General features: G+C 42.2%; 1 protein-coding gene across 3 annotated transcripts in view; it reads left to right on the forward strand.

The window, feature by feature from the left end:
- The window catches only part of LOC147621845 (phosphopantetheine adenylyltransferase 1-like), a 65,731-nt gene extending 57,061 nt beyond the window's left edge, over positions 1 to 8,670 (forward strand). For all 3 annotated transcript variants that reach the window (XM_086822865.1, XM_086822867.1, XM_086822866.1), the window contains 4 exons: positions 7,294 to 7,353; positions 7,459 to 7,553; positions 7,750 to 7,819; positions 8,302 to 8,670. In XM_086822865.1, coding sequence (XP_086678991.1) covers positions 7,294 to 7,353; positions 7,459 to 7,553; positions 7,750 to 7,819; positions 8,302 to 8,433 — 357 coding nt within the window. In that variant the 3' untranslated portion in view covers positions 8,434 to 8,670. The remainder of the gene's footprint in view (positions 1 to 7,293; positions 7,354 to 7,458; positions 7,554 to 7,749; positions 7,820 to 8,301) is intronic.
- Positions 8,671 to 13,205: the final 4,535 nt, after the last annotated feature.

The raw sequence follows: 13,205 nt of genomic DNA on the forward strand, positions 1-13,205 counted from the left end.
CAACCAATTTTGTGTTCTACTCCAATGGCATTGAGATTGGTTTGAGAGTTTTGTTTAGATGGAGAGTACTCGTTGTCTATTGGGGGTCAGAGCTGAGCTAGGTGAGCCTTGATCCTGCCTTCCATGAAGGCCCACTCCAGTTTCGCCCTACTGTGTATGCATAATCCAGGCTCCAACCACCACAATTAAGGTAGCGGTATGCCAGCGTAAGGGCACTCCCACTGAAACATGGAGAAAAACAAAGAGGATCACCTCTAGGCTCAAAGAGGCGAGGGTTCCATCCATGTTCTGGTGCCCTGACCCTTCTAGCTCCATGTAAGCGAGGTTCCATCAATGGGAGACAATATCAAAGAGGCACTTGTCTCCAATATGGTGAGAGTGACTACGCCATCATGGGCGACACTGAAGGGAAAGGAGAAGACCACAATAGCACTATTAGGGGTGGCAATACGAGGGTGATGGAAAATCACATAGATTCGGAGAGGAGCCAACGCCTCCGAGAACTCGCTCGTGTCCACCGAGAGGCATTTGAAGAAGCTGTAGTCCACTGGCTCCCCCATGACAAGGGGCTGGCCGCCAAGGGACTTCAGAGGGGGGGCAGCCGTTGCAATTGTTATCTACACGAGGTTGGAGAAGTAGTGAATCAAGCAGTGCACAGAGACAGACTGCTAGCGCCGGGAAGGATCAGGCACAGCGGGCATGAAGAGGCGTGGCGGGCACGAAGAGGAGAGGCGGGGGGGAGGGGCGGAGCCAGGGTTTTTTTTCGGGGGGGGAGGGGGGGTGGTGGGTGTTTTGAAGAAACTGGGGCGGGAGCAAGGGGAAGAAGAAAGGGGGATGTCAACAAAAGAAAGGCGGGTGGGGGGATGTCTGGATCCATGACAAGGATTTTATTTTATTTTTATTTTTATTTTTTTTGGGGGGGGGAGAGAGAGAGAGAGAGAGAGAGAGACGGCTTGCTCAAGATCCTTGTGAACCGGAATCTGGAGAGAGGAAACTGGGACCTCCTACATGATGGGTTGGGATGCCCCTCCGCCAAGATCTTGGGCTTTGTGTTATCTTTTATCCCTATTAGGAGCTAGGGGGGGTGATGAAGAGCTGATTTTGTTGCAACTTGCTTCGTTCACTTGCTGATTGGAGGATTAGCATGGCACGGGAGGTGCACATGGTTATCGCTCCCTTGCAACATGTGATAAAGTTAGAAGGTAACTACTTGCTTTGCGTGTTGGGTCTCACCATCTTTGCTCTGAAGGGGGGTTTGTTGGGTATTCAGAACCTCATGTGTGTGTGAAACATCCCTTAGATGGCTTAGTGTGTTTGTGTGTGTGAACAACCGCTTATAGCCGCTTTTATGTGTGAATGGGATAAGCAGTGATGTCATAGGTACTTCCCCTGTGTGACGTGTCATTGCCCCAGTGTGTGTTGTGTCAAAAGATAAGGCTCTAAGCCTATAAAAGCATTGTATTCTTTGAAGCTATCATCACATCTAATCATTATCATTGAGTCGTGCAAATTTGTTGAGTACTTGTGCTACTCTCTCTCTCTCTCTCTTACAGTTCTGTTCTTATAACTGTAGGACAATTAGTTTATTGTACTTTCTAGTCTTATTTCGTTGTTCTCTTTGATGAGATACCAACTTCAGATGTATTCTCAGTTTTGGTCTCATAGGCCACTATGGCCTCTTAGAGACGTTAATATATCATTTCATTTCTCTCTCTCTCTCTCTCTCTCTCTCTCTCACACCACAATGCCATCACTGGATCTCCATCCATCGTACCTACTCACTCAAACCTGGGCCTACAATATGGTGTGTTCTTCCATGGGAAAGGCTCTGTTTGAGATAAAGGATGTGGATAAACATCGCAAGAAAATGGATCTCAAGGAGATTGGGTTTTTCTCAAGTTCAAGAAATCTAGACTCGGAAAGCGCCTTGGCAAAGAGGTAGTTTGCTTGAAACTTTTGAACCAGTCTTATGGGTCTTTCAATGTTTTGGAAAAGATCAATGATATGTCGAATACAAAGCTTCATAAGATGGGCAGATTTCCTTGATATATTCTTTTCTGTGAATTTTATGTCGTGTTGCCTCTTGCTTAGGAAATGATTTGTGCACTTGAATTGTCTTCTGGCATGGACATTGCCTGGATTTAAATGCATGTGAGTTGTCCAAGGGGCATTATGGATATCCACGTCCGGTATTACGTTCCTCCAAGAACCGCACCAGTACAACAATACTCGGTGACTCTACCTGGAGAAACAGAAACACAGGAACAGGAAAGCTATGAGTCATGAGCAACAAGACCCATACTAGCAATATGGTCCTTATGGGTATCCAGAACAGGCTCCAGCCATAGACTATGCCTCCTTGTTCGAAGCAATGGTGCAACAAAGAGGAAGAGACCTCAACAATATGGTACGTTCCCATGCATGTCGTCACACTTTTCCCCATTTGGTAAGCTCGGAGAAGAGGAATAGACAGTGATGATGTTAGCTGCAAAGCTGGCAGGAGACCTGAATCAGGTTTAGCCTAGACGAAGCTGAATCTGCTGGCGGGGATCCTCTCAAGACTGTATCTCTGAACTGTTCCGATCAAGCTGCACTGGATGGTGCTGAAAAGCATCGAACTACCAATGTTGTAGCTGAGGCAGGATGAGGTTGACTAAGGAAGAAAACTCCACTGGGTCGGTAGTGCTTTGGAAAACTGGTACATGAGTAAACTGTATGGGAAAAATTGTCACTGTGTGAAGTGCTTGAGGCTAGTTGAAGCTCAAAGGTATAGCTCATCTTGGCATTGACAGTTGGATCCTGTGATGGCTGGAAACAGGGGTACCAGTGCAACTGGTAGGAAGGGGACGGGTATGTGGAAGGGCTCCTTTTCGGACATTGGAGTTTGCAATCTGGATGTTCTCATCATCGGATTTTGAGTTGGATGAATAGTCCAGGAATTGATGGTGAAGGCATTGGCCACCACTGCTGGGAGCAGGTGCGGAGCATCATTTGCTAGTCTATAATGGGGAGCCGGGGTGGTGAATAGGACTTCAAGTAAAGGCATGGAAGAACTATGTGGCACTTTCACTTGTGAGAACTAGTGCAACGATGCCACCAACTATGACTGTGGTGTGCCACCTGCTGAATTGATGAAGCGGTAACACTAGGTGTTGGTGATGGGGCATTCTCTGAGGGCTATGGAGTAAGCCAAGTGCTGGTGAGTTTGAGCATGAGATTGCAAAGCTTATCCATATGCCTCATCCCTATGCCAAACAGGGGTTGTGACCAATCTGAGGCATTCTGTGTGGAGGGGGAAAATTTTTATGGCATGTTTGAAATTGTTTTCACGTGAACTGTTTTCTTGTGTTTGCTTGCTATGGATGTCGATTTCATAGGCTTGGGACGCCCTTCGGTGAACCATGCGAATGCCCTGTATTCTGATGTGTTTTGTGGCTTGTGAACTGGTGGAAGTACACTCAAAACTCTTGTATTATTAAAATGCTTTGTAATGTTTATAACCTTGGCAGGTTCACACTCCTTAAAAATTGAGTGGACAATTTGGTGGGCACCTTGTTTGGGCACCCTCGTGGCCACAATGTGTGGGTTGGGCAGCCCATAAGTGAGGGGTGACCACCCATGTGGCAAATGGTTTGTGCGGACAACTAAAAACTCATGCACGACTCATTTCACACCCTCCTGCAAGCAAATAGTCACCTTCTTGCACACAAGCTCTCCAGAGGAGGCTACACTCAACCTTTTGCAAAACCGAGCACATAGCTGTGATCCTCATCAGAAGGGCACAGTGCTACACCCATCCGCATTGGTTTTCCGGCTACTTTACTTCACTTGGGTGGCCTATGCAGGTGGGCGCCACATCATTAACATGCAGCTGGTTTTGCTGCTGTTCGGCCTGTGTGTGCTGCCCATGCTGCTGGACAACTTGTTTTGAGCTGGTCAAGCCATTCTGGGGGCTGATCGTGCTGATTTAGGATTGTTCCAGGTGTCCGTAGCGCATGTTTGTGCCTGTATGAGAAATTCATCTACAACTCCATTGCTGCTTGTTTTAGTACCTAGGTGTGACCACCTGTGCGAGTTCTTTGTTTTGAGCATTCCCATCACCGTGAGGACAGTCCAGGTGCTAGTATGGGCACACTCGTGACGCGTGCGGACCTGGAACACCGATTTCGAGGTTGCCTCACTCCAGTGATAAGCGGGCAGTTGCTGGGAAGACTCTACATCGATGGAATATGGTAAATCTGGCAATCATAGCCCGTGGAACATATCTTGCGGGAGGTTGGTGGCATTGTGGTGAGGTGGTAAGTGATTGAACTCTTGAGCGGTTAGCAGTATCGGAAAAAAGAAAGTCCCGTGGGAGCTGCTTTGAGGAACGGATGATCAACTTGACTGACAGCAGGTGAGAGAAGTAGACTATAATCGGGAATCCAATTCTACAAATTAACAGCCGACTATTGGGTTCGTAGATGTGTTTGATTCTTTGCTTCAGTTATTTGGTGCAGGTGCCAATGATTTAGAACCCATTTTGGCTCATAATCAGCCCTCAATACCTGCTGTTTTTCAGCAAAATCAGCCTGTGACCTTGGTGTGCCACATGTTGACCAGGATGCCTTGGGAGATGCATTGGGTGAAGTAATCACAAAAAATCGTGCTTCAAGCTGCTCGAGACTTTGTGTGAGAGCAAACAGTCTCAGTTTATGCCAAGTCGCACTCGTTCTGCTTCTCGCCATGCATTAGCTTGGCTCATTGATCATGCCCTTGTTGCTACCGCATGTAATGAGGAGCCCATTTCTCATGTTAATGCATTGGATGATGACAATTGGGTAGTAGCCATAGGTAAATTCTATTGAAAAGAATCATACTTGGGAGTTATGTGACTTGCCCGGAAGCAAGAGTCCTATAGGCACGAAGTGGGTTTTCAAATTAAAGCGTAAGCCTGATGACTTTGTGGATCCCCATAAGGCCCGCTTGGTCGCCATAGGTTATGCCCAGCAAGAGGGCATTGATTATGAGGAAACTTTTGTGCCCACATCACGTATGACTACCATTCATACTGTCATTGCTATGGCTTCAAGGGTTGGAATATACATCAGTTGGATGTTAAAACCACCTTTCTGAATGGCGACTTGTAGGAGGAGGTGTATGTTAGACATCCTCGTGGCTTTGTTCAGAAAGGTGCAGAACATAAAGTATGCCGGTTACATAAAGCACTTTATGGCCTTAAGCAGGCGCCACGTGCTTGGTACCAGAAGATACATGCGTACTTGATTGCAAAAGGGTTTTGTAACCATAGTTGTTTCTCGTACACATACGAACCTATTCGTACGTACGAGTCGTACGGTACGATACCGTACGAATTCGTACGATATCGTACGGTACGAGTTAGTGTTTTTTTTTTTCCCAAAAAGATTTTTTTCTCTTGAAAAAAAAATTCCAAATGCTAAAAAAAAATAGAAACCCTGCTTTACGAAGATCCCAAATGCTCGCAATACTTCGCAACTTTCGTGTCCACTCAGTATTCCATATGGGGTTGTGGAGAGACCTAAAAAATCTGGTGAGGTAGACTGGTAGTGTACACTTGATTGGTAGGATGAGAGAATCTTGCTACATCACTTGGGGATCCCTGGTATAGGTAGGCTTAGGGCTAGACAATTAGATTCTCAAGTTATGCACAAGGGAGAACATTTGGACATGGCCATTTTGATCTAGAGAGGAGTCCCTAAACTTATCACCCTAGATGCACTCCTCGTATTTGTGCAAGGACGGTCCCTTAGTCATAAACGCTACACTGGGAGACCTTTGGTATTGCATTACCCATCCAGGTTCTTTTTTGGAGACAATCAGGAGATCCAACCGGGAGAGACACATATCCATGTACTGGTTTCTCAAGCACTGTAGACTCCTTCCCTCCCAACCTTCCCTCACATTCAAGCTTGAAGCTCCATAGCTTGTAAGTGTAAAAAATAAAAACCGTATTTTATCGTACCGTATCCCAAAATTGCATATCGTACCGAATATTCCCGTACGGTATCGTACCGTACGGTATCGTATTTTCGTACCGTGACAACTATGTTTGTAACAATCCAACTGAAAGTACACTTTGTCTGCCACGACAAGGACAAAGTGTTGATCCTTATTCTTTATGTGGACAACATGGTCGTGACTGGTCCTAATGAGGACAAAATTTCACCTTTCAAAGCTGAATTGCAGCATGATTTTGAGGTCATAGATCTGGGTTTATCGCATTATTATTTGGGCATACAGTTCATACCCATTGAGGGGGGCATTATGCTATCTCAACAAAGATACATATAGCAGCTTCTTGAGTGCCAATGTGGTAAGACGGCTTTATGAAGCCTCTTTTTCGAGAGAGGATTTTCGCAAAGCTTTAAACTAACTGCCTCTTCCAAGGTAGTCTGCTACACCCTGTACATGTTCACATCATTCACTTAAGGGGGATTTGTTCCCGGAAGTTTTGGTGTGAACAGACACTTACACGGGCACTTTTTACGAAGTGCTGGCTTGGGTTTTTTCCCGTGTGAACGCACCCTTGGTGTGTTGGGACACTTATCCCTAGGTGTATAGTACCTTGAACTTTCACTTAGTATCATTATCGTGAGTACATTTTCCAGCTTCATGGGGCACTCTGTTCGAGTGTGTGTTCACCTTGCAGGTTCCATCACTCCCCTGACCCAACAAAACCGCCTTAGGGTGAGCTTTCACATTGCTTTTGGGCAGGCTCACCAAGGGAAAGGGAGATGCTTTTAGAGACCGGCAAAAGGACCATCCTCTTGTCAATGCCTGCCGCCTTCTCCTCCCACTTCCTTCCCCTGCTTCATTGTGTCACCCACCCCTAATACTCACCCGCCTACCTCCAGCTATCCTCCTCACCCCCATCCCCATCCAACAAAAAACTGGACCCCCACTTTGGGCAAGATTTTCAGTATTCTGTTTTTTTCGCCCCTTTCAGTGTACCCTTCTGCTCCGAGCGGCTGCCCACTGCTGCCTCCTCCTTGAAAGGAAAGCAGGAGAAGGGGGGGGCTGGGTGTCAGCGTGAAAGGGACCCACAGGGATAGCCAAAAATTACTTTTGATTTGAGCTTTTGATATACCCTGCAAATTTCGCTTCTCATTTTGATTGTCCGTTTGAGCTAGGTATTTCCATGTACTTAACTGGGATTTGAATAGTATGTTGCAAGAAGCCAAGTATCTTTTCGGGACCCTATTGCAAGCGATCTGTTACATCTTCATTATAAATTGCAAGGTTAATGCAGTTTCCAATGTATTGATTTGGCAGCTTGCTCATTTGATAGAGCCATTTGAGACAAGGAAAAAAGCTGTGGAAGATTTCCTCAAGGTATGCTTCAAAGTTAAAAGACGGCGTTCCTTAAAGGTTTCATGACTAGTGTGTGTGTGAGAGAGAGAGGGAGAGAGAGAGAATTGAACTTTTTGGTAATGGCAGTCAGTAAAACCAGAGCTAGAAGTGCAGATACAACCTATCTCAGATCCATATGGCCCATCTATTGTGGATGAAGAGTTGGAAGCCATTGTTGTCAGGTGCTTCCTTGTAATGGCATCTTAAATTAGTAAGATCTAAGTTTATCTAGTGAGAATCAGCAGGTTTTCTGGTAAAGAATGATTTATCTTGAAAGTTGGATAACTCAGGCACAATATTTAAGGTTTATTGATAGAGAAACAGTAACCTGTACATTGATATGTCTAAGATTAAGGCTAGTCAATTGTGCTTACACAGTAAGGAGACTGTTGCTGGAGGCTTGGCAGTGAACAGGAAAAGAGCTGAAAGAGGACTAACACAGTTAAAGGTAAAAATGTTGTCGATCAGTTTGTGTTGCAGTTGGATATCTAGCATGGCAAGCTATGCCAATGAACTGTTACAACATGTATGTTTCTGCTAAATAGCATGCTGTAAAAACCCCAGATGCACATGTGCATATCTACTTATAGAGGTAAGAGCTCCGCTAGTTCATTTCACGACGAAGAAGACCATGTAGGGCTGTGTGTGTGCACGTGCATGCGCGTCTGGGGGTGTGTGACATATGTTTTTATATTTTATCTTAGGTTTGGAGCTGAATTATTCATTGATTTAACATGTTGAGAGCTAATTCCCTCAATCAGCTAGACAAATAAGAAACTTCATTGCAAGTGCTGAACCTGCCCTCAACTTCATAGAAACTTAGCCTATTTGTTGTCCTGCTGCCTATTGAGGATGTAGGCTGTAGCAATGCAGCAAGTTTCAAGCAAGATATTCAAATCAACTTTTAAAAACTAATTTGTGTTTTTTCAGGTTGAGGTAGTCGATCTGGTGGAAGGAGGTGGTGAAAAATTAAGCTCAACCCTCGTAAGGCAGCGCTTATCAAAAGAGCTGGAAGAGGGCTTACTGACTAAAGTGGCTTCCAAGCACAAGCCTATGCTCTAGGTTCCACTTCACCCAGAATCATTTTGTACTCAAAAACAAGAATCATTTTGTCTCCAAAAATGTGAGATTGTAAAAAAAAAGATTCATTTTGAGGTACAAAATGAAGCCTGACCACAAAAAGATCATCTGGGTAAAAAAGAATAATACTCTGTTTTCTCAATTGGATATGAAGAATCACAATAAGTATGTTTGTCTACCATAACTAAGTTTAATGCATATGATTGATAGTCATTAGTATACTGTCTGTGAGAAAGTATGCCCTGGTTCATTGATTCTCGACCTTGAACACATGAATTTTAATGTATATATGATTGATACTCATAAATGATTGCTATATACTGTCTGTGAGAAAGTATCCCCTGTTTGATTGATACTTGACCTTGAACGCATGAGTTTTTATTTGCAGATTCATCTTGACCTGGTTCCATCTCTCATGATTGCACCAACCCTAATTAAAATCAATCAAGGATGCACTGTTCCAGATGATTATAAGCACCTTTTATCTAAAATTCTAAGATGTTAGAATATATAAACAATCCCATGCTCTTTCACCTCTCATCATCAAATATGGCATGCAACCCTTCACTGACCAAATCCATTGTGACCATGTTTTTCATTCATCTAAGTAGGGTAACAGTGTAAATTTTAAGAGGAATGAAATGAGAATGACACACTAAGTTATGAATTATGATTTTGTGGCTATCTTCTATTAGCTTCCACCACAAGATATTTACATGTTCTATTTATGAATGAGAAAATAATAAAAATGGATCCCAAGTTAAAGCAAACAATGAAATTTAGGAGAAATTAGATATGCATGTACCATAGCCATATGGTAAAGTGAAGTAAGAACATTGTCCATCCCTTGTATAGAGTGATAAATATTCAAGCCCATTGTTGAATTAGGTTGGACCTTGACTTCCAAAAGGCTATCTTTTAAGGTGTGAATGATGGTCTTGTGATTTTTATGACGATAAAAACTAGAGATTTTTGTGTCGATAAACTAGAGATTTTAATACTACACTTGACCTTTTCAAAATATGCCTAATTAAAAGATATGTGTGAAAATCTTGCCTTGGATCACTTTTTTTGTGTGAAGATAACTATGAAGGTTTTGTATTAACAACTCCATATGCACTATGAAGTTTTGTATTAATATTTTGTAAATGACTCCATATGCACAACCTCTTAAAAGACTTCGAGAGTCTACTTACAATTTATATTTCCAATAGATGTGTGCCTAAGAAAGTCATAATCTTTTACACGGATATCCAAAGGATTGACATGTATCCCAACAATCTTTGAATTAGATTTGAAGATTCTCCAATGATTCTCAATCCAAACAAAATAATTTCCACTGAGCATTCCAAGAGGAGGAATTGTTTTACCAAACTTCGGCCTTCATCTATGACGAGTTATGCAGAAAGAAAATCACTATCCCATTTAACCCATGTAAAGTCTTAAAATCAACAACTAATACAAATTCCTTTTCAAAAATTAATACAATCTTTCACGACAATCAAGATATTACTACCTAAGTTTTAACTCCATCTTTGACCAATTTATCTAAAATTGTTGGATTTGAAACCACTAAAAGGTGAAGCCTTCTCAACTAGAAGGTGATCAATGGCATTAAATTGGGTTCCATTGGATTACAAAAGCATTGTTGAAATTAATCCATGTGATGCTTTTTCTCTTATAAACATGTTATTGTTAACCCCATTTTGGGCTTAACAAAGGTGCTCCCTAGTACACACGGGAGTAGCTCAATAAAGTGTTATGTAAATGGCACAATGGCACTCAAAACGTTGTACATATTATGAGAAAAGCTGGAAAATGACCAAGCTTCATAGATCAGGATTAAGTTTGGGCATTCAAGTGTGAGTAAGGGCCAATTGTGAATTTATCATAATGAAAAAACACAATCCACCTTTGTGCCAATTGAATTGTGCATGTCTCTTGCTATATCTGAGAGAGAGAGAGAGAGAGAGAGAGAGAGAGAGAGAGTAGAGTGTGTGATTCTTGGTGCATGTGCCTCTTACTCATTGTGTGAGGGTGAGTGAGAGTGAGAGAGGTGAGTCCTTGCAGCAAAGTGGAATATCTCATTAGTGGTAACAACAAAGAGGAACGAATTGGAGCTTGGAGCTAGCAACCACTAGTGGATCTTGGAGGCTAAAAATCTCGAGTCAGAAGCAAGGTAAGTCCCCCACATGACGGTTGTTGTTTATTTCACTTTTGCTAGAATAGTAGAGTTTTGGAGAGGTTGTGAATGAATAACATTTTTGGCGCTGCTACTAGGGATATCTATCTAACTTCTTCCAACTTCTTTGTATTCATTGCTCCTTCCTTGCATGATTAACAGCCATTATTTTTAGTTATGTTGAAGTTTTGTTGCAAGTCGTTGGTCGATAAGTTTTAGCAAAATGATAGAATGTGATGACATGATGGTTTTTAGTTATTTTTGGTGAAGGAAGTGTGGTATGAGTGCTTGGGCAACGTGGGAGGAAGACATACCCATAACTTGATTGCAATTTTTTGTTTTTTCACACTCTACTTCTTTGCATGAAAAACTGGACTATGAACCTTTGTTTTGCTTTTCAAAAGTCATTAAAAATGAAAAACTATTATTATTTGAGTTATTCCAAGAGCTTTGCTATCTTGGCCATGTTAGGAATGCCCAAACTGCACCTCTTGAACGAGAGAATTTTAGATTCGGACCAACAAAATTAAAGATTTCAGTAAAGATCTTAGTTTTTCACACTTGACAAGTTTTCCATAGCTCATAAAAACTAGAGGGTTTTACGTTGACAAAAAGTCTCCAAAATCACACCGTAAATTGCGAGATTTCTTGTCCAAATATAGAAAAATCTTTTCTTATCCCAAAAATATTTTCATGCGTGAAAAAACAGTCGAAATCACTTCTTGAGAAATTCATGCCAAAATATTTTCATTAATTGAGGATATTGAGTTATCCACATGAACTGTATTGATTATATAACTCATTATAGTTGATTTTGATGCAAAAGAATCGAAACTTTTGGCATGAAAAACCAAGGGTTTTTCATGACCGTGAATTTTATGAGAAATTCACACCAAAAATACTTCATGTTTTTGGATGTCTAAGGTTGACCACAACAAGCTGTGGAGCTCCATTGGTGATAAATTGGCATTCAAACTTTGAAAAAAGTTTGATGTGAAAAACTAGAGTTTTTCACGACCGTGACTAATTTTTCCCAGCATCCCTTGGTGATAATGCTCACCCCTACTCCACCATCTAGGATACTGGGATAACCTAAAATAATCCCTAAAGACAATGGTCTTGCAAGAGATGCCAATGGACAAAACATTGAAGTTCTAGGCTACTTTAGCTATGCTACTCAAACAATCGGTGGAGATGTGGAATTTAGATTCCATTTTACCCCAGATCCCCTTGAGTGTGATATCATCCTTGGTGAAACTTGGATACGTGACTCGTTGTATTCAATTGATGAATCTATGCAAACAGGCACCTTGAACACTCCTGCAAGCATTGTGCAATTGTTATTCCAGGAAGAGACCTTGGAAGAGTTGGAAATTCCAACATATCTTACGGATAATATCCCAAGAATTATGTTTGGATTGGATCTTTCCAATAAAATCACCACAATCCAAGCACATATTTATCCATACACAAAGAGAACACAATCTCATGACCCTCAAGTTATGGGATTTGTTAGGTCAACCACCACTTAACGGCTCATCCTGAAAGAATTCCATTTACACAAGATTTGAACATGTCATGTTTGGGGTACTTTGAACATACGATGTATATTGAAACTAACCCCCTTACTTGAAATTTTTTTGTGGTTGAGTATGTGTTAGAAGTAGATTTGATCTTGGGCGGCATAAATGGACTATTGCTACCCAAGCACCTTTGTGCTTTTGCTAGCGATAGGGTCATCACATGATGAATGACACAAAGTTAACAATGCCATACTGCAAGGAAGAGGATCCAACCCTAATGGATTTCTATGATGCTCAATGCAAAAAGTTACAAGCCTCTTCCACGAAATACCCTCTACATAATGATCTAAACCTAAAGAAGTTTCCCAAGTGCAACCATCTAACAAGGAACTCAAAGGAAAAGCCCCAGAGCCCACACCTCTTCATTGACAAACCTCACCAAAGGAGATGGCAATATGCTCAAAAGCCTCATCATCCAAAGCCATTCCATAGGGACTCAAGCCTCATCAACAAAACAACACCCATGAGTCTCAAACTCTTAACCTCAGTGCAAACCAATATGACGGAGGGTCCCAAACCTTCCACTTCAATTAAAAAGAAATTACTTGGGACTTCATCCTAACTTGCTACCACATGCTCTTGAAGTGGGAATCGCTATAAGTATTCCATCAAACCATTACATGTGCCCATCCAAGTTGTAGATTTGGACGCCATTGCTTCATATCTTGAATGCATGACCTTTTGGTGCATCTACCTTGACTCCTTACCCTTAACTCCCCTTGAAATACATCCAACAAGAGATTACCTAGTGAATAATTGTCGTTTGAGGATCTTTCCAATGGCTAAGCTCGTAACCCTTGAGGTCTCCAAGCTCTACAACTCCTTGAGAAGCAATTCCACCACACCTCCCACCGCGAGCAGTGTCACACCGCTGCGTTGCACTACCTATACTCGTTTCTCCTCCCACCTCACATCACTCACACACACTAACTTGCATGCATTAGAGAGAGATATTAGCAAGAGGATTAGAAAGAGCAAGACTCTATTGC

The sequence above is a fragment of the Cibotium barometz genome, chromosome 29 (assembly GCF_041138505.1).
Source record: "Cibotium barometz isolate CiBa-2024 chromosome 29, ASM4113850v1, whole genome shotgun sequence".
Lineage (NCBI taxonomy): Eukaryota > Viridiplantae > Streptophyta > Polypodiopsida > Cyatheales > Cibotiaceae > Cibotium > Cibotium barometz.